Source organism: Bombus vosnesenskii, unplaced genomic scaffold, assembly GCF_011952255.1.
Source record: "Bombus vosnesenskii isolate JDL3184/JDL3185 unplaced genomic scaffold, Bvos_JDL3184-5_v1.1 scf7180000013444, whole genome shotgun sequence".
NCBI classification, from domain to species: domain Eukaryota; kingdom Metazoa; phylum Arthropoda; class Insecta; order Hymenoptera; family Apidae; genus Bombus; species Bombus vosnesenskii.
Window position 1 is genome coordinate 43,560 of NW_022883055.1, and position 21,785 is coordinate 65,344.

At 32.2% G+C, this 21,785-nt stretch overlaps 2 protein-coding genes across 5 annotated transcripts; one reads left to right on the top strand and one right to left on the bottom strand.

Annotated features, from left to right (window-relative positions):
• Positions 1-7,314: 7,314 nt before the first annotated feature.
• LOC117238186 (etoposide-induced protein 2.4) lies at positions 7,315-9,769 on the top strand. 2 transcript variants are annotated; one of them, XM_033502872.1, is made up of 7 exons: positions 7,315-7,333; positions 7,786-7,861; positions 8,134-8,309; positions 8,399-8,654; positions 8,744-9,087; positions 9,159-9,233; positions 9,310-9,769. In XM_033502872.1, exons 2-7 carry the CDS (start codon positions 7,847-7,849, stop codon positions 9,395-9,397), a joined length of 954 nt encoding a protein of 317 aa, XP_033358763.1. In that variant the 5' UTR covers positions 7,315-7,333; positions 7,786-7,846; the 3' UTR covers positions 9,398-9,769. The 2 variants fall into 2 exon arrangements, with proteins under 2 accessions (XP_033358763.1, XP_033358762.1); XM_033502871.1 differs by lacking the exon at positions 7,315-7,333 and adding an exon at positions 7,340-7,490 and having other exon boundaries at positions 7,577-7,861.
• A 685-nt stretch (positions 9,770-10,454) lies between these two features.
• On the bottom strand, positions 10,455-14,002 carry LOC117238185 (transforming growth factor beta regulator 1). 3 transcript variants are annotated; one of them, XM_033502869.1, is made up of 5 exons: positions 13,907-14,002; positions 11,564-11,792; positions 11,166-11,442; positions 10,876-11,095; positions 10,455-10,805 (listed from the first exon to the last, which is right to left on the bottom strand). In XM_033502869.1, the coding sequence occupies exons 1-5, from the start codon at positions 13,934-13,936 to the stop codon at positions 10,632-10,634; spliced, it is 930 nt and encodes a 309-aa protein (XP_033358760.1). In that variant the 5' UTR covers positions 13,937-14,002; the 3' UTR covers positions 10,455-10,631. The 3 variants fall into 3 exon arrangements, with proteins under 3 accessions (XP_033358760.1, XP_033358761.1, XP_033358759.1); XM_033502870.1 differs by lacking the exon at positions 13,907-14,002 and adding an exon at positions 12,179-12,256 and having other exon boundaries at positions 10,457-10,805; XM_033502868.1 differs by lacking the exon at positions 13,907-14,002 and adding an exon at positions 11,922-12,172 and having other exon boundaries at positions 10,458-10,805.
• Between the last annotated feature and the right edge of the window lie 7,783 nt (positions 14,003-21,785).

Here is a 21,785-nt window from a genome sequence, read left to right on the forward strand (position 1 = left end):
ATGTACTTATTGTAGTCTACACTAGTGCATAAAATAGATATGCGTGTATGTACTTGAAAATCTGACGTTTGAACACGTAAACACGTAAAAAAACAAGCTGGAATGAAAATTGATTATGAGTCAGAAATGAGGTTTCAAATCGTACGGTATACAAGGTGCACCACGTAATAGTCGCCATGATTCTCAAGCATTTCCGATAATTTGACAAAAATATGTTCCGAATAGAAGTTAGTCAGCTTTCAATTGGTTACAAATTGTAATATAAGAAATTTTCAGAATTTGTTTATTCGACAAAAAGTTAAACTTACTTTTAACTTTTTTACTTTTCTACTTACTCCAACTTTTAGGCTTTAAATGACATTGCGTATTTTGGAAGTGACATTGTTGTAGCTGATGTTAAGACAAGTTCAGCGACCTACTCTACTATAATCTTGGCATGACCATGAATCATGAAATTATCCATATTAAAATTTCAAAATGGAGGGCTTCAACAACAAAAATATTAATTATCCGCACATTATAAAAGAAACATAAACGGCCTTATGTCGTATAGCAGTACCTTTGTGCATTCAATTATGATAAATGTTCGAATTGTAGCTCATAGTTTTGTAAGCACAATTTCGAACGATGTAATAAATTCGTATCGGTTGCTATTACAATGCTACCACAACGAATTTCTTGACATGTGCGGATTGATGTGCGCTGCTGTTTATGCTCCTTTGGCAATAATATATATAGCGTAACATGGTATAATTGTACATAATAATGTACATAATATGCTTAACATTTTTCTTATTGAAGTTTACCATTTTGAATTGTGTAATTTAATTGAGATAAAATAATTTTTAACGATAGCATTTGTCTTGATTAAGCCGATATTCCAACATTCATTTCAAGGTCATAATACAGTAGGTCGTTGAACTTGTATCAAGTCAAAAATACGTAGTGTCAAGGTATTCTTGGCTCTTTAGCGAAAAAACAAATTTTGAAAATTTCTTATATCGCAATTTATAAGCTATTGAAAGTTGATTAACTTGTATTCAAAACATTTTTTTGTTAAATTATAGAAATAAATTATAGGCCTAAAAAATCATGGTGACAGTTAAGTGATGCATCCTGTATATTAGTCGGAATATCCTCTTCAAAATATTCATAAAACTGGCGTAAACCGTAAGATAAGCATTCAAAAGTAGGAAGGATAATAAATAGGGTGTAAATGGAGAGAGATATATATGAATATATAATATACCTACATACATATGTGTCTATGTATGTGTAAGCGGTTCTCGATTGTTCAATCTTTTTGTTTCGTCGAGCAGATCGGTCTCGGAACTTTTCTTAGGAGCGGTTACTTGGAGTTTCCGCGTTCCAGGATCGCACTCAATTCTATGGCAACAGGATGAGAGAATACTCCGCATACCGACCGTGGCTGCATTCCAAACTTATTCAACTACTAACGCAGTTGTTTGTCCTCATTTCGATTCGATCTTCTCGCTCATTTCTTTCGAATTCGAGACAAATTATGGTAAAAACGACTAACAACTGTTTGAGTATTTTTAAGGGCTGTGTACTCTCTGTCTATCGATATTGTGTAACGATTCATTTCTTATAAAACAATAGGTATAACGTACTCAATACTGACGCTCAATATTATGTTCGATATAGAAAACAAAGTTTTACGATGAAAGACGTCGATTCGTTTTTTTTTATAGTATAAATACCTACAGACATATATGTAGGATATCATATATATAAATAATCATTAGTTTTTATATGGGTAAACTTTTATCGAAAAAACCTTAATCGAGTAAAATATAACAATTATTTTAAGAAATATTTATTCGAATAAAAAATAGAATACATAAAATTATAAAATACAACTGGTACTGTCTTCCTGTTTTATTTTAAAAAATGTTAAATGGTTCTCTAATGTGATTGTTTTATATCAAGGTATAAAAAGAGTATAACTAAAGAAAAAACGAGAAAAAGGAAGTTCTGGCATTTCTAGTGTTAAAAGAATTCTATAGAGGATAATCGACTTTCATAGCCCGGTTACAGAAAGGATGTGGAAGAGCTGAAGTAGAACGTGTCGACAGAAGCAACTGGCACAAATTTCGATTACGTTGCAATCCTATATGAATTCCTATACATTTTAAAAACACTCGACATACAGATTATACGAGCGACTCGCTGTATAGGAACAGCATCGTCTACACGGAAAAAACAAACGTATAGCACGAGGCGGTTTTAAATAACGTCAGCGTAAAAATTAGAATTACCGAGTGACGTATACTTTATTGAAACAAGTGTTCTTGCTAAATCTGGCGCGTCACGATAATAAGTCGAGTAAATTGACGCGAACGTTTTTACATCTATTTCGAATACAATAATATGTTGGGCAGATAATTTGTATTGTTGCTAGTAGAAGAACCTTATCTTAAAACCGTATCACATATACTAAATGCGAAAAGTTGTTTAAAAAAATGTAAATAAGCGTAATTTGGAAAGTGTAGCAAAATCATTGAAAATACTTATCTTGGTAGCATAAGTACATCGCAGAAGATTTAGCCACGTGAGCGCGTGGTGTCCGATTACTGATGTAGGTGAAATTTCATGCTCTTCCTTCGTCTGTTTAATCTCCGAAATAATAATTACACATAACAGAATAGGAGTCGAATTGATCACGTAAAACAAAGATACAATCACAAGCGTGTAACTAGTTAATATATGTATAACTGTATAAGATTATAAATTGGAATATCCTTGACGAGTCGCGCACCTGGAACCGGCAAGTGGGTCACTGTCATTCCCTTTGAACGATTTTCGAAGAGGAAGTTGCAAGCGAATAAGGTGTCTCCATCTCTGGCACGACTGGCACGCTGCTAGTCGCGAAGTTGACGTTGCAAAGTGCTGGAAAGAACTGGCCAACCAGAAGCCAACGAAACAAGATTCCTGCTATTTCTTCCTCCTCTTGAGTCCACCGTTGCCTTCTGTTTCCTTGCCTTCCTTTAACTTTCTTCGACTTGTCTTGTGTTGCCTTGTCTTACCTTGCTTTGTCTTGTCTCGTATCGTCTTGTTTTGCTTTGCCTTGCATCGCCTTGCCTTGCCTTGTTTCGCCTCACTTTGCTCTGTTAACGTCACCGTATTTACCTACCTACGCGATCATCGTGTCGTAGTTCGTCATCTAACTTGCGTAGCATCTGACGTCATTCGAAAAGTCAACAACGTCAGAAACACCATATCAATATATGCATTATAATATAAGACATTAGATAAGGTAGGAATTTTTAAATAAATTATATAAATTACGTTTCACTTATAATTTAATCGATGAAGAAGGTTAAGGTGTTAGATACTGTGACTTGAATGCGTTACGTGCAAAGCTATACGTATACATACTAGAGATATTTCGCTTGGGTCTAAAGTCTTTTTCTTTGTGTTTTCAGGCTTTACGATGATTAAAAGCCATTAAAATTAATGATGAAATATCATACAGTACACATTAGTTATAATGAGATGTTATTCGTATGATAATAGTTTTTCGAATATTCTACTTGTATACCTTTTATAGTTATATTTTTTTATTACATTTCATCAATATTTCAACTTTTTCTTCCTTTACTGATCCGTATCTGATGTAACGTGATTGTAACGGTATATATGATTTTAAATTACTTACAATCATTTATATACACAATGTTTTAGTTCGATTAGCAAACTGAATGATCAATTGCTACATGATAATAAAAATAAAATAATGTTATATGATATTATTATTATGAATAATACTAAGATATTGTACAAATAACAGTAAAAATATAAAAGTTGATTATATAAGATTCAATAAAATTATAGAAATTCATAATCAAATGTGAAATGATCAGATAATTTTGGAGATGATGACTGAAGCTTGTAATTAGCTATGCGCATCGTTTTAATTTATGTAGTTAGAGACAAAAGAAAAAATATTTAGCCAGCTACTTTACTGACAGAGTGAAAATTTGAATATTCATGGTTTTGGCATAAAAGGGATAAATCCGAAAGATGAGAAATTGATTAGAAAACGTTTGCAATTTATTTTCAATATCGTATTTATCGAAATTAATGCAAAAAAGCAGTGTATACTGTATAAGAAATTTATCATTATACATCAAGAATGCGACATCTTAATAAACAATCTCTTGTTCTCTTTACTTGCGTGTTTGATGCAAAATTGTTGAATAATCCTAAATGTCGAAATAAAAGTTCAATAAACGCGCACTTAAAATTTAATTTTTCAAAATTGTAAGCAATCAAAAAGTACATATATAGTTAATATGGTAGATTCTATTAAAAATCTATGAACGACTTCAAGCTTAAGCTATTGTGTGATTAAAAATTCTTGAGAAATAGAAATGAAGAAACGAAGAAAGAGTAATGAAAGAACGATATACGTAAGGGACGATTTGTGAATGGGTCAAGAAGTAAAATTGCGTATACTTACCGGATTTGTTATTGGTTCGATCGTGTCCGACTGTTCGTCTATCCGGCTGCTGGTGTTGTACATACATACATGTATATAGTATATAGGTAAGCACATACTTGTAAATATTTGTACATACTCGTATCGAGATATGTCAACGTCACGGTTGATGATGGTATTCCGGTCGACGTTGGTAGCACTGTTAGCTCGGTTAACCTGGCCCAGAAACTAAGCCGGAACTACTGGAGGAATCAATGACCTTGGCACGAGTAACGCCAGGATATGCGAGGAAGAAAGTTCAATTCGCATTTGCTGTGCTATGGAACGGAATGAAAAATTTCACGCGGGCAAGTGATTAAATTTTTATTTGGAATAAAGATGATACAATATGAAAGTAGAGATTTTAAGTTATAATAGAATTTTAAATATGTGTCCAAAAATAATAGAAAATTATGTTTTAATTAATTTGCTTCAATTTTCTATGTTGTTTTGTTAATTGGATTCCTTAAAATAAAATAATTTAAGCCAAGGAAAATATAGAATTTCTTATTCCTTGATATACATTTCTTTCGTTATACGACGGGAAACTTTTTAAAGTAAAAATATGAAATTCATTTTGTTAGTTATATTATCGTTATTAATTAGCTATATATTTTATCGAAATATTTTATTAATTGAACATCACGATAGAAATGTGCAAATTTATAAATTAAGTATTATACTAAGGTTTCCAAACATGATCTCTGTCACCACGTATTGTATCTTAGAATTTGCTTAGCTAAAGTAATGAGAAATGTCAGTTGTACAATAAATATGTAAAAAATAAATAAAAATGTTAAGTAATTTAAATATAGTTTAATAATATAATTGATTAGAATTATCTCGTTTTTTATTACAATATATACGTATATTTTTTATTTTATTATTCTTATTTTTGAAAACGTCATATTAAATTACACCATACAAAGAATGAATAGATGTAAATGAAACAACTAAAAAATGTGAAATAATAATAAAGTGCAGTTGGAGATTGAGTTATACTTCGAGTTGCATAAATTACTCAAGAATTATTGCGCGGTGTTAAAAATCTTACTTTTTACGCAAGTTCTTGTAATTTGTTATACATTTCATATTTTCGAATAACAAGGTATTATTAATCGAACAGTAGTAATTAATATCAATAATTAGTCGATATCAATCATAAATAGCTTTTTTCTTTTAACAATGAATATAACGATTATTATATTTTTATTTACTATCTTTTTGGTTAAGAGTATAATATTATTATTATTATTATTATTATATAAAAAATAAAGTTAAGTATGAAATAATTAAATTATTTAATGATGAAAAAAGAATTAAACTGTTTCTACGTGTTTTCTCAGTTTGTGTTTTTAACGTAAATAAATATTGTTAGAAGTAAATCTATTTCTTATAAGTACAATAATAACATCTGTTGGTAAATTACGTAGATGTCAAGTACAGCAAAAAGCTTGGTTTCATTTATTCTTTCGTGTCAGTATTATTACTTACTTATTTTCTATAGATTATATATTATCTGCGAATCAAATTTTGTTGTCGCTTGATGATAAATCGTCGCCATTTTAATAATTTCAATCGTTGCAATAGCGCACGTTATTAAATATTCGAAACGCGTGACCGTCGGTTTTAGTTCCTGATTTAGTAATAGCAAGGCACCCTTGGTGAAATACTCCATTAGATTAAATGGTCATTCGAGCAAGGAAAGATTTATAAACAAGAATGCAGCTAAAAACAATAAAAGGGGACATTTAAATGTATCCCCCAAACTTATAAACTGTATAGTCCTCTTAAGCGGGGACTGCGAAAAGAAAAGAATATCTTGACAAGGCTCTTTTCGACAGCGATGATTTAGGGCTACGTTACACGCAGTGTTCACTTTTATACCGTTCTCCCTTGAGCCATCTACGCTGGATCACGCCACAGGCTTGGACACCTGGAGGAAAGCGTTCACTGCATCACAACTCACGTCGAGATCCAATCTGAAGGGTAACTTCCTTCTTCATACGCAACGCCTCTTTGGAGAAGGAAGCTACCCTTCAGATTGAACCTTCTGAACCACAGAATTTCATATTTTGCTATATCAGGAATTATAACGAAGGAGTAAAGAGAATCCTCAGAGTTACTTTGACTTTGATACCAACCAGATATAGAGAAATCACGAAATCCATTTAACTCTTACTTATTTCGATAAAAGTTCTCATCCTTATCTCACATACTCGGGAGTTTAATACTTCGTTATTTGCGTTTGTCTCTTCCTGCGGACTTCCATAAATTGTGGCGATGCCGCACTGTCGAAAAGACGCACAAGTCACCTTCGCGGCGATTAATCCTAAATCTGGGGAAACCTGTTTAAGGTACGTGGGCGCCAAGAAAAGTGTCGTTTTCGTTCACCTAAGAAAAGAGGAAAACCGTATGCAGAACCCGTTGGACAGACATAGAATGTGATCGTGTGTAAAGAGTTAGCAAAATATAGCGTATATATGTACATAATCACAGAGCCGTTACTCAAAAGCCATTCTTCGTCTTTTTAACTCCTAAATTGCGCATAAAGTATATTTGTAATAATTAGCGAACGATAATTAATTCTTTCCTTGCGAAAAACTGAAGAATCTACTTTACCAACACGCAACCCAGCCCGCATTCCCGCTAAAGTCGCTATAAAATTAGGACAGTTCGTGCCATCTAAGAGGCAACTAGAACATTATTAACCGGTACAAACGGAACAAACTTCTCAGTATATTTACATATGTACATGTATAGATATATATGTATATTAAAATATGTATATCGTTTAGAATTTACAAGTGTCCAAGTAATTATTAATTATTTGTGCGTATAAATGAATATAATATCTCAATCCTTTGACCGCTTAAAATTCTTGTATATTTTAATTGCTAATGGAAAGATTTACTGAAAATCGAAAATTCGGTAGTGACCTTTATACCTCTATTAACATAATGTTGACCTTTGCCTGTAATGAAAACCAGTCAGTTGATATATTTTTACAAAAATGTTTTTAAAGTAAATTTGCGGAACATTGTAATAATAGTTTCACGTTAATTTAATTTACAGCACATATTCGTGTGTCAACAAAGATATCCGTCAGTTATAGATATTTTTACTAATATTAGTGTTGAATGACAATATATGTACGTGTTTGAAATGTTAAAAACTCAATTATTTCGCTGCCATAAACATTTTTTCTATACTCGCTTTTAGTGTGTTATCATATTGCTCCTGTCATTGACGGTTATGTTACTACGAAAATGTTTTTTTGCCAGATTGTTCAATATATTCCGACTATAGATTAATTATATTCTATTGTGGATATTATCGTGAAATATGGATAACGTGACAGTGAGTAATGAATTTTATTTCCAATAAAAGCACATGTGTTTGTAAACCTTTATATATTATTATTTATCTTTTCTTTTTTAATTATGTTTATATCTAAATTTACAGTCAAATACGTTATATACATTTTTGTTTTATATGTTTTTGATAATACAAGCTTTGTATCCATATATACATGTATTACACACTTGTATATTTAAGAATTAATAATTTTATACTGAAATGATTTTTGATGATATTTATGTAATAACATATTGATATATATTGTGTTCTAGGGAATAATACGTGCCATATATCGAGGATTTGTAGATAGCTTAAGGGGAGCTATTGTTTTATTTTATATGGACAAACATATTAATGAAAAATTACTTAAACAACCGTCTTCTAAAGAAATTCATAGAAAAAACATAGTTGTTGCAACTCCTCCCCAAAAACATTTCAGTCAGTTAAGGTATAGTTTAATTATAAAGTTATGCAAATTATACACATATACTTCAATTATAAAATACTAATATTATGTTATATATGATATGTTTTCAGAGAATCAAAAGTGTTGAAACGAACAATTCAGTGTTGTGCTTTAAATGGTGGTGTATTTTGGGCTAGCATATTAATCTTTGAATGTGGTTTACTCCCATTTCTTAAGTACTTATTGACCATTATATTTGGTCATTCACCGGGTATGGGTATGACTGTATGGTCTTGGATGAAACCATTCCTGTCATTAACTTTTGGCACTGTATGGGTACTACCACTATTTGTGCTCAGTAGGATAGTCAACAGTTTATGGTTTCAGGTATGAATTATTTGATCTCAGAATGAGAAGCTTTGGCCAGTAACCATTGAAGGTTAATATCACATGCTATATATTTGTAAACCATGTAGGACATAGCAGACAGCGCTTATAGGTATAGACAAGGGAGGCCATTACTTTTATCCAGTGTGAGCAAGCTTGTAGCAGACACGCTTTTCAGTATATTGGTTCAAGCATTATTTTTGGGTCAAGGAATGTTAGTATCTAGGATTCCGTTACCTCCTATAGGTGACATCCTTGCCCTTATACATATGTGCCTTTTATATGCTCTCTATGCTTTTGAATACAAATGGTTTAATATGGGTTGGGAGTTACACAGACGATTGAGTTTTATCGAGAGCAATTGGCCATATTTCGTGGGTTTTGGTCTGCCATTAGCAGTACTTACCCAACTGCCCAGTTCGTATGTAATAAGGTAATCAATCGTTTAAAATGTTTTGTCTTCCTTTTTATGTGGGAACTTTTAATGATTGTTATTTATTTTAGTGGCTGTGTTTTTTCTATACTATTCCCATTATTTATTGTAAGTGGAAATGAAGCAGTACCTGTGACTGGTGTATGGTACATATTTTAATGTTATTAAACCATGTACATGCATATAATAATAATACTTCATAATTTTAATTCTTTGTTTTAGTGATTGTCCATTAAGACTATTTTCGCCTGTAATTGCTATTGCAAATACATTTTTCAATAAAACGATTGGATCCACAAACAGGCGGTGACAGAAGAAGATATAATAAATTTCTGTGAGATAATAAATATGTAGCAATAAATTGTACCTTTTCAGGTTTTCACATAAGTTTTATTATTTTTTATAAGGCATATGCTTAATTAATTTTTTTGTGTTAACTCCTATGTTGTCTGTGGGATTGTGAATAAGGTTTATATTTTCTTAATTTTCTATAACATTGTAAACAAAATTAAGGATATGATCTATGTATTAATAGCGTTATTTGTAAATAGAAATACATTCATAAACTATGTATGTAAATATGCAGAAACGAATTGTAGGAAGGAGTCTTTTTAAATGCATTATATTGAGTAAAATGTTCAAGACATACGTTAACAGTAAAGAATTTCTAAACTTGGTAACATTTAAAAAGTCATTATAGATGTTCCTTATTGTATTGCAAAGGATAAAAGTAACTTGCAATTTTATACATTTTTATTATTATTATTATTAAATGAAAAATATAATATGCTTGGGTAAAATAATTGTATAAAATTTGTAATACTGTTTATAAGTTACATAACTGGAAAAATATAAATACAGTTGCTCACACATTTGTACAACGAAAAATAATTTTTTCGTTAAACATTGATTGATATATATGTATAGTTATTTATTCATTCTTTATTCAAATTTGTAGAGATATGTTGCTTTATACAATACACAAACCTTGATAGATAATATTACAGTAATTTGTTTCTATATTACTATTTCTAATTCTTAAATCACAAAATACGTAATATTATTAATTTAATATTAATTATAATTGTAAAATATTTAAAATTAAAACTAAAGTTGATTTATTTAATCACATTCGCAAAATAGCAAAAATTATTTTTACGACAAAATCTGTTTACATTGACATGCAATTGAAATTTGTTTAAAATAACGTAGTTTTATAATAATACAATGTAATCAAAATTATAATATATCCATTCAATATTTACAAGATAACATTCTGCAAATAACAAATTATTTATTGTAATTTTATTTATATATTATTTTAATAAGGTAAAAGTAAATTGTTTTACATACTATACGTAGCATAATACATAGCACAAAATAATTTTTGAAATAAACGTTGCTAATTTTAACAGATTTTCTATCTTCTTTATATAAAAATTTAATATATGCATAATTTAAAAATTGATGTTCAATACCAATACATAAAGCAAAATAATATTTTTTCTGAAAATTAAAAATTCTTTTTATTAACAATATAAAAGTCACGAGAGAAGCTCTTGAAGAGCTAAAAGATCACTATCAGACGGTTCTTCTTTAATTCTGTACGAATTTGCTAAAGCATAATGCCTATGTAAAGCAGCAAATCCAAGTCCTGGATCTGTTTCTTCTTCCATTACTGGACTTGTTCCTCTTTCCATTGGTTGATTCTTGCTTACCTAAGATTTGATTATAATTTCATTTATACACAGTTTCAATCATATGTAAATAAAATATTTAATTACATACTTCGAAACGTTGTTGTTTATACATAGCCAATTTACGAGTTCCAGGTGTGCTTTGTATAAGATTTTGTATAGTAGGATGTGAAATTCCAAAAAAATCAGCACCTTTTGGTGCTATTGTACGAAGTGCAAGAGAAATTGCCATTAATAATTTGGAATGACACTCATCAGGAGTAGAGCCAACCAGAGGCTGATCTAGATCATTATCAGATACAATTTCAAATCTGCAAGTAATCCTAAACGTTGTATATTTATATACATAAAATTATATTAATTATTAGTGTCACTATATACCTTGGTTTTGGTCCACCATCTAATATCTTACATGTATATAAACTTTTTGTTCTTACATCCCTTAAATTAGCATATACCCTAGTACTGCAGTAACCTACTGGATAAATGAGATCCTCTGTATGATAAGCTATTCTGTCCGATACTACTTCTCCAAGGGAGTAGACAGTAAGATCACCTAAAGAAATAGGAAATATAGGTCTCCCATGGACATCCAATGGTATTAATTGGACAACTTTCCTCGCAGTTTTATTGTAACGTTTAGCCTTATTTTTTGTTTCTAAAACAAATAAAAGTTTTATATTACTTATTTTGTTGAGTTAATATACGCATAATGTCTCAATTACTTGGAATTATATTACATTATATTTGGTGTAACTGAATTTAGAATACTTCCATACCTGAGCCATCAGTCGAAGCTCTTTTCTTTGCAGTTTTTTTAGGAGTAGAGCATTCTGGATTAAACGAACTAGGATTAATACTGTTTGATTGAGATCGAGCTATCATAGTAGAGGGATCTATATCTCCTTGTTGTTGACATAATTTACGTAAAAGAAACAGTCTCTCTTCTTTCACAAGCATAAGATTTTCTTGCATTTGTGCAACTTGATCACATAATGCTGCATTTTCCTGTAATTATACATTTATTCAAAACTTCTGTAGTAACCAAATTTTGTTATTGTTCTCTTTTACTCATATTTTGATTAAAATAATAATACATCATCGCGAAAGAAATATTATCATAGTAAATAATCTTACGAATACTGTATCCTTTATGATCCTTTTTAACCTTCGGTATTTCTTTTTGTATTTTAAATTTTGCTGTAATTCTGCATTTTTTTTAAATTCATTGTAATAGTTATCATAAGTTTGAGTCATTGTGAATTCATTACATTAGACACAAAATATCGAAAGAGGTTATGATGGAGTGATGTTTGTGATTACTTCTTATCGCATATATATTAGTTTATGTCTATAACTAAGATAATGCAAAAGTTTGTACAGTAAGTACATACAGAAATGAGTAGAAAGACATTGCCGATGTAATGTTTAAAAAATCAGCGAAAATATGCGTAGTAAAGGGTCTCTAGCGGTCAACAGTTGTACTATATACACATTTCTTCTCCGTTGCTCTCGGTGAAAGTACTACACGATAAAATGGGAAATGTGCATTTGTACCGGTGATTAATGAAGGGTAAGGGCGAAGAAACGTAAAAATTTCTTCAAAGTGATGAAATATTAGAAATAAGTTTATTTTTTCTTATCGATTACAGAAGCAACATTCTGAATACCACAAGCTACTGACAACAATGAACATCAACAGTAGCAGCGATATTCTCAGAAATGATTGACAAGACAAGACAACATAAAATAACATCATTTCTTGTAAAATAATTATATAAAATCTATTTAGAAAGAGTTCCTACAAATCAGATTGTAATTTTGTAATTTTACAATAATTTCATTCTGTCGTTTGATCGATAGAACTAAAATAACTCTTCTCATATTGCAATTAGAAATGACAATCAAAAGTTGTATTCACGGTGCGCGACGCGGTTTACTGCTCATTTTCGAATCTCCATTCGTCAGTACATAACTTTAAACGTTTGCTTTCAGGGGGTATTCTAGTCTAGAGGCATGAATTTCGGGCGGTTTTTGAAGCTCTGTACAAACGAAACAAAAATATTTTTACTATCCATTTTTTTATCATGTGTTTATTGATACTTTAAGATTACATAAGAAATTAACTGAAAAAAACTCAAAATTCACAAAGTTATGAACTGGCAAAGTGGGAGGTCCAAAAAAAGGGTGTCCTGGCGTGCATGATTTCAACCCTTCTGGTCATCTGAAGCAAAAAAAGCCGAACGGATTCTCAATTAGTATAGATGCAGCTATAGCACGAACCTTGGCAAAGTCAAAAAAATATTTTTTCACAAAATGGCGGCCGTTTGAAAAAAATTTTCCTTTTTGGCACGTTTTTTTGGCAATTCCGAATTTTTTAAAAATAGTAAAATTAAAAATTTTGATCTGAGCATAGTTGAGGCGATAGAGGAATGTATAAAGAACATTCACACTAAATTTCAAATAAATCGGTTCATTAGAACTTGAGATATCGTGCACGCCAACTCGAAAAAAGTAGTTTCGAGAAAAACGCGTTTAAAGTTTTGACAAGTTTAAACAAGTAAAGACAAGTTTAGACAAGTAAAGACAAGTTTACTCGGACAACGTCTACCGTCTACTGTTCATTTGTTCCGGTCGGACCGGAGCAGATGCCGCGTCATAAAAATGGCTGTAACTCATAAAATAATTTTGAAAAATCCTTCAAGGGCATATTCTTGAATGTTTAAACTTTGGAAATATAAAAAAACATTTTTTCGATTTTTTCAAATTTGTTGGCTAGAAACTCCCTTCAGTCAGCTTTGTACGGCCCGGCACGAACTCAGATTTCTCATCTCGCTGTGTATACGCATATTTCTCCCACCAAACCAAAGCACCGGAGAAGGAAATGTGCGTATAGTTCGATTCTTTGACCGCTAAGGGGCGATAATTCGTGGAGCATATTTTTGGCTGAGTTTGTAATTTCCCTATTTATCTTTGCTACTTACGTAATTTGGAAAATTTATAACATGAATTATTAAATGTAATAATAATACAATGGTATACTTTCATTTATTTAAAATGAGTTAGCAAAAATAATTTTGTATATTAAATTATAAAAACAGTTATTATATTTTTATATTTACCAGAGAGGAAATGAGAGAGCTCACGCCCATTGTTCTAGTTGTTCTACACTACAGATGCTGCACCACGCGGCCAAGCACTGAAGTTCCACGCTAGATAATTATTTAGTTCTTCGACAAACGAGCTATACTTGCTGTGATTCCACGTTATAAGAGTCTATTTCATTATACGGTTCTATGGAAAACTATTATATTTGATATAGACAAATATGAGAATAACAAAATCGCACAATAATTAAGCTTAATTGTCTTAGAAAGAGAAATTAATTGTTTATTTTTTTTTTAAAAAAGAAAAGAGAACCTTTCCTTTAAGACCATAATGGATCAATAGAATGGTCAGTAGAATTTTAGTGTATTCTTCATACACAATAATTTTGTAGCTTTAACATTAAATTTACTTTCCTAGCGATAATGTTTCCGTTATAATAAAACTTGAATTTCATTTTAATAGTAATTTCAGCAGTTGATAGGCTGCGAATAATATTTCTGACGTGATGTATGTGTTTTGCATGCGTATTGGTTTACAGAAACGGTAAAAGCAAAAGAACAAGTTATCTGCAGACAAGATTTGATGTCATGACTAATTTGTTCATTAGGATATTTATCTGTAAGACAATGCTACGAGCGAGTTTAGGGTAGTCGTGTTTACAGCACGTTCTGATGATTTAAAAATGCCGAACTTGCGTAGTTTCGCTTCGACGTTCGTCTACATTGACGATTGTACAAATAATGCCCGAATATGCTAAGCATCGCACTTGCAAAACGTTGGGGATCATTAGCCTACGACGCCGCACGGCGGATTAATTTATGGCACGGCCTAATTTATAGCACCGAGTGCGAACGCTTCCTCTTCCTACAGCTGAGGGTGACGAAGGTTAAAGGAATTTCCACTACTATAAACAACAGGCCTTTATTTGCAGCAACTGCAGTATGGGGGTAGCCTCAGTCGGTTGGTGGATGCCGTTAACGGAATCCGTCCGTGACTTGTTATACCGCTGCGTATGGTTCTTTGTCAACAAGCCTTGATAGCTCATTCGGCTCCCTTCTTCTTGTAAGTGTATTCTATGATCGTGATCCAGCTTCGTCCCAGCTGCAACCGCATTTCGTTCTAAACTGATAACCGGGATCAGTAGTGTTTTTCCTTGGTTACGTTCCAGGATGGGCCGCACCCGTCTCGTATAACCAAACGCCTTGGCTGGTTGCGTCCCAGAACGGACTGCCTCCGTCCTACAACCGGCACAGCACTCTTGCTCGTTGCGCTCCGAGATAGGTCGCGCCCGCCTTCCATAAGCGAGGGCACACTAACGTTTTTCCCGGTGCGTCTCAACCGACGGACTGTGTTCGCCCTACAACCGGATACAACAATCATCCTCTGTGTTTCTGGAGCGGTCTTCCTTTTCCAAGGTTGCGGCTCAATCCGGCACCCATCCTGTTCGATGTATTCGTGATCTCTAAGTCTAATCCAGGAGCGGTTACTCCACGGACACGCTATCCTCTCGTTAATCGCTTTTCTGTATACAGAAAGAAATAGATATACATACATAGATATTCATACGATTCCCATTTCCTTACTGTTTTGATAGTCTTCTGGAGGCTATCAATTCTTGTAAGAGAAGATTTCTATTCCGAGTCACCGTGATCGTCGTACTGATCATTGTGGTCACGATACCGGCTTGCCCCAGCAACAGTGGCTATCGACTGGAATCGTCTTACTCCTTCTTGCCCGTTTTATATATCGTTGTATTTCTTGTATTTCTACATCTTGTATTTCTGAAGTAGCTTTCGACCAGTTTCGATTCGTTAATCAACCGCATCAGCACCAGCTGTTCTACCATATGTAACCAAGCATTTTCTTATCCTTATTGTACCTGTGTGTACTGTTCCTTTTGGATCTTTCGGTCTTCCGGAGCGAGTTACGCAATATTCTTCCGCAGTGGAGCCCAATCCGATCTACTTCCTCTTGCACCCTATTTAACAATCTAAAATTCAACTTGGAATTCGATTTTCAGCCACGGTCAGTCCTCGAAGCCTATCAACGCTTGCTTTGGCGTGGTGATGACGGCCACATCCCCTATTGTACATAGTAGTCGATGTACTTTGTATTTTCTTTTCCTCGAGACCTCAGTCCTGCGAGCCTCTATCTACAATGGTGGTTGCGAGAGCGTTAACGATTGTCTTATTGTACTATTGGTACAGTCCGTTCGCCCTTGGGTTGATCGTTGGGTAAGGTTCTAAATTACAGAGTCCCCAAACTGTAAAACTCGTTCCCCGACCACTAATTATCCCAATTATCTCTTTCTGAGGTAAACCCTGAGGAAACTAAGTTTAATTATTGTGCGATTTTGTTACTCTCGTGTTTGCCTATATCGAACAGAATAGTTTTCCTTAGAACCGTACAATGAAATAGGCTCTTGTAACGTGGAACTACAGCGAGATATACCTCGTTTATGGTGGAACTAAATAGGTTATTTGTACGTGCTAACGTGGAACCAAACAGAGCAGATCCCTAATTTTATAGGTTCTTGTGTATGCTAGCGTGGTATAGCTTCAGCACTTCTTCGTTAGAGGCAGCACTAGTCCGGAGACAAACGGAATTATAAGCGCGAACGCTGTCATTTTCTCTCTATATTTATATACATATATGGTTAAAAAACTACTGAACTTTCAAAACTCTTTAAATTCCACGTTTAAATATAATTTTTCTTTTTATCAATATCATTATCGCCAATATCGCATTTAATTGTTAGTTTTCTTATCTGTAACTGAATTAAAATTTTATGTTTTTAAACTTGTATTTTATTATTTTTAGCGCGTTAAAGTAATTTTAAAGTAAAATATTATTTTTTATATGTAATATTTTCTGATTAAAAAAGTTAGGCAAAGCTATTCCCCAAAGTTTGGGATCCATCGTTTAGAAATAAAAAATGTCAAGAGTATTCGTTCAATAAAATTTGTTCGTCCCTCATATAAGCAAATCATAATCGAATTTAAGTACATTTTATAAAACGAAATCTTTTAGGAAGATTGGTTCTGAGACACGAAAGGGAAGAAAAAGATTTAAAGTTTATTTCGAAAATACGATTTATTAACCTGTCGAACGTAAATTCTGTAACGCGCGCTCGCACGCACAATGTTCTTTCTGTCATGTTCATCTCTAAGTACATTCTCACGCACGCGGTATACAAAATCTATATTGTTACTATACTTAAACATCGTGACGCGTAGCTTATCCATTTAGACGTACACTATCCTAGGGATCGTGTTTTTAAGTTACTATGACGATTACAGTAACTCAGTCCGTCGAAGAATTTCCTTCATGCAATTATACGCGAATATGCCGTGAGACACGTGCTTGGGTACATCCAAGTTATCTCCCTCGCTCTCGATTCCTTTTTTTCCTGTATGTACTCTATTAATCTTTACTCGTGTTAACTCATTACCGATATTCGTTAGAAACGATTATCCTTTTTGATAAATTTACTGTACAAATGCATTTGTTGCTTTTTTGCGCTTTAAAGAGAGAACGGGAATCATCGTTTGAAGTAGTTTTAAGATTAAGAAGGAAAGAAATTACGTTCACTTTAATATTTGTCGCCATATCCTAATTTTTACGTATTTAATTCTAATTACTTTTATTTTATACTGTATTACGTCATATTATTTGAAAATTGAGTGAAACTTTAAACTAAATTAAAGTATTAATTTCAATAAAAAGAAAAGCAATTACTTCATATCTTTTATACCTTTCTCTATTACGTTAGGGTACCTACTATATTTTTCATGAAATGAGATATAAAATCTAACTTCGATGATTCCCAGTCGATAGAATCAACGAACTCATTCTTAATCGCATCTGTAATCTCCTTTACTGATTACAGCATCAAACGATTACTAACCGACTAACGCGTCAGTTATTACTAATATACGAATCACAGTTGCGATCAACAACTAACTGTTCATCGATCTTTCTCAAAAAATGTATATTTGACAAAAGTTCAAAATACAGTAAGAGTGAGGGAGAAAAAAGTGTGTACTCGACTTCACTCAGGGCACGTAAATAAATATTACACATTAATATAATTGAAGGCTCAGCGACTCAGGGGAAAAGTGGCACAAGTTCGTTTTTCTCAAAACGAGATAAGAACGATATATGGGCATGTATTTATCTGGACAATTTTGTTTCGAGATTTTGTCTTTGTGGAGTAGTATGTATATTGCGTAATGTGTTGTAATATTCTTCTCAAATTCAAGATTTCGTCACTTGTATTACTTTTCCTTCGAGTTCTTCGATTAATTATTTGAACAACTGATACCACTTTGAATTGTATCCCAGAAATTTTCTCCTAATTTCCTATGATACTCGAAATAAATAAAAAAAAAAAAAAAAAAAAAAGGAGAGAAAAATGAAAACGAATGATTCTGCTTGGAGTTTGGATTTCATTTTTGTCGGCACAGTCCATGCATGGTTTACGTAAGTACAACGGAGATCACTGTATGGAACGAATTATAGTCCGATATACATATACATACATACATCTATACGGCAGAGAGCAGTTTTCATTCTTTTCCAGATTTAACTACGTACAAAAAATATCCTTATCAGTTACATACGCTTTATGTACACAATGTACCTACGTGTTTCCTCCGATGATTGTAATAGTATAAGTGCGTGTGCGTACTGTACAACCTGTAGCCTATTTAACATCCAAACGAGAAAGATCACAATTTATGTATGTTTTATCTTTTCTTTTGTTTTTACAGAGACACGATGTCGAGTATAAGATGACACGTAGTCTCTTTATACAGTGTGCCGCAAAACGACTTCAATCGAAATAGTATTAGCTTTTGTGTCCCGAGGGTTTTTTTTTTTTTTAGAGTACATTAATGAATTTGTTGTCAGGTTTTCAAAATTTTCTATAAAATGATACGAAAGTTGTATTTTTCTTTTAAGCGTAATTCAAAAGTTATATGAAAGACTTTGACACTAACTTATAAATATTGCGAGAAGATTCATATTTCATTTTGACAGTGCGAAGTACTATTAGAATTAAATACATACAAAATATTTTTATATTGTACAAATTGTACAGAGCGCATGAACAGTATAGGTAAAATATACATAATAAAAGAAAATACGGAAATATAGTACTATAATTAGTATAATTAGTACTAATTGAATCATTTAAACGCAATCGTTTACTTTTGCGACACACTGTATATAGACTTTTAATTTCATTTTATAGATTACACTTTTCTCTTCCGTCGTTATCTCAATGTACATTAACGAATTATATGGATCATTCCATCTAACTTTCTTCTATCTAACTGAACGATATGACAAAAACGTATATCTTCGACTCTTGTCGTCCATAAACGCCCCTTTGGCCTTCCTATTGGCGTGTTTCGTTCGAAAATATTGCGACTCTCGCATCTTTTCTTCGATCCCTTTGTACATATTTAGAAGTCTTATTCTCTGTATATATATAATGTTTTTTTTATGTATTTTGCGCGTTCTTCTCATCGATGACAATTTATATTATTGGAAATATTTATTGTATCGTTTGAACATATCGCTTATATCTGTTCTATTATTAATACTAGGGAAATATAAATTAATTTTAAGCTATCCGTACAGTGCGATTCGAATAAATTTCCACGAATCTAAAACATACATGTATCACGTATCACAAACTTTTATTGCTGAATGTGAAAATCAATTAAAAGTATTTTTTCTTCTAAAAAATATTATTGTGATTTTACGTCAATTTTATAAAAGAGTTACACGAGCTAGTTTTAAATTTGAGAGTGATACAATAAATATTTGCAGTAGTATATTTTGGAATTACGTAGCTTTAATTATCGTAAATCGATTTCTCTCATCCTCTGTTTGGTTTCGTTAAGTAAAGGATTCAAAAGGGCGGATATACATTCTCGTCCTAGCGAAGAGCGAATTAGTTAGGCCGAACACAATGAACATTCATGAAGATAGTTATCAAAGTTGCTGTTACAGCTGGATTATGCTTGACTATGTACAAAATTTATACAATGTATAAAAATCGTTCTCGCGTGGCTCGATGGCTAGCACCACCATCATCTTTTCTTTTTCGTTTGACGTTCGTTCGCCTCTGTTTCGTTGCGATTAACGTTTTATTAACTGTTCCAGCACGATGGCTACATACATTTGAAAAGGCATGAAACCATGAATGTGAGAATTTAAAGAAATATATATACATATCAAATTTGAATTATTAATTCATTCTCATCCCGAATTTAAAATGTTTTTCCGCGTAAAAGAGCTTTTTACAAGTGAAAGATTATTCGGTAGTTATTGATATTTAATTTTCAAAATATTTTTAGTATTATGTTGTCCGAAAAGTTTCTTTCGCTTTATGAGGAAATAATAGACGCACAACGTTTCTTGTTTTATATTTTGTTTTTATTTCGTCGAATTACGTACGATCCATTTTGTTCTGTTGAGATAAACACCGCGACATTTCACAGACTTGGTTTCACGTTTGTACGAAGGTGCACTGTTGTAAATAACACGTTTAAGAAAGAAAGACACTTTTCGGACAACCCAATATTTAATATTCGTGAATAGACAAATAACTGGAAGGTTGATGGGTGTAAAGGAATATTGACCGTTAAAATCAACGTTCTTTAAAATTAGATTTAGAACCACTAGTTATTATGTAAAAGGTGTCAAGTTTGGTAAAATATTCACAGTATCAAATGTGTTTAAGTATTTTTGTAAATTTTTCGAAGATTATGGACGACTGCTGGATAAGTTAATACGAACGATTCTCGTATCTCGTCGAATAGATTGAACGGATACTTCGATTCCAACCTTGAGCGTCCACCTTTTTGGATCGTTAAATTATCTTAACAATCCGCGTTTTAGTAATATTATTCAACATCACTTATTTGCATAATCAAGTACTTACACTTGAACATTCAGTTCATACAACGAAGGGGGATAATGATAACGATTAATGTAAAACTTCGTAGGAAATGCGTTCAGCCGAAATGTGATCACTAATTTCACTCGTTGTAGTATCTTTTTAACAAGTGCAGCGTAATGTCTGAGAGTTAAACATGTTGCAAAATTGTATCGGCGGTATCGTTGCTAACTAAGTCGACGGTCTATTCGAACGTAATTTTTGTAATGTAACTTTATCGTAAATACTTTTATAGAGAGATAGAACTGAGAAGTGTTTTGGAAACGACGACTGACAAGTAGATGGGAGTTCGAGGAATTGGTACGATGGACGGCAATAAAAGCAAAGAATAAAATTAAACCAACAAAATAAATACAATGTATTATTACTTCAACATACGCCACATGCTGATCTCCGGTATACCACAAGAAAAGGATAAATGGGAAAAGAAAAAAAAGAACATATTTAAGATCGACGATATTTACTTTTCCCTTATTTCGTCGATCGATCATGATGGTCGGAAAATACCATTGATGCGCTAACAATAAGAAGATACAGCGAAAGAAAAAGAAAACAGAGAAAGAACAAAAAAAAATATATATATATATATATATGCATATATACATATATATATATGTATACGTATGTATATATATAATATATAAATATAGGTATTGAAACAAAAATTAAACGGAAAACAAAGAAAAAAAATATGTAGAACTATTTTCTCTATAAACGCAAGCATTTTAAACATAACGATGGGTGACGCGGATGATCACGTTCAACAAGAACGATTATAGCGCACGTAAAATATACATTGATTATTTGTACATGTATCTCTATACGCACATACACGAAAGAAACACACGTAATGCCCAGGCGTGATATACATATGCATATATATCTATCTGTGTGTATGTATATATATACATATATATATATAT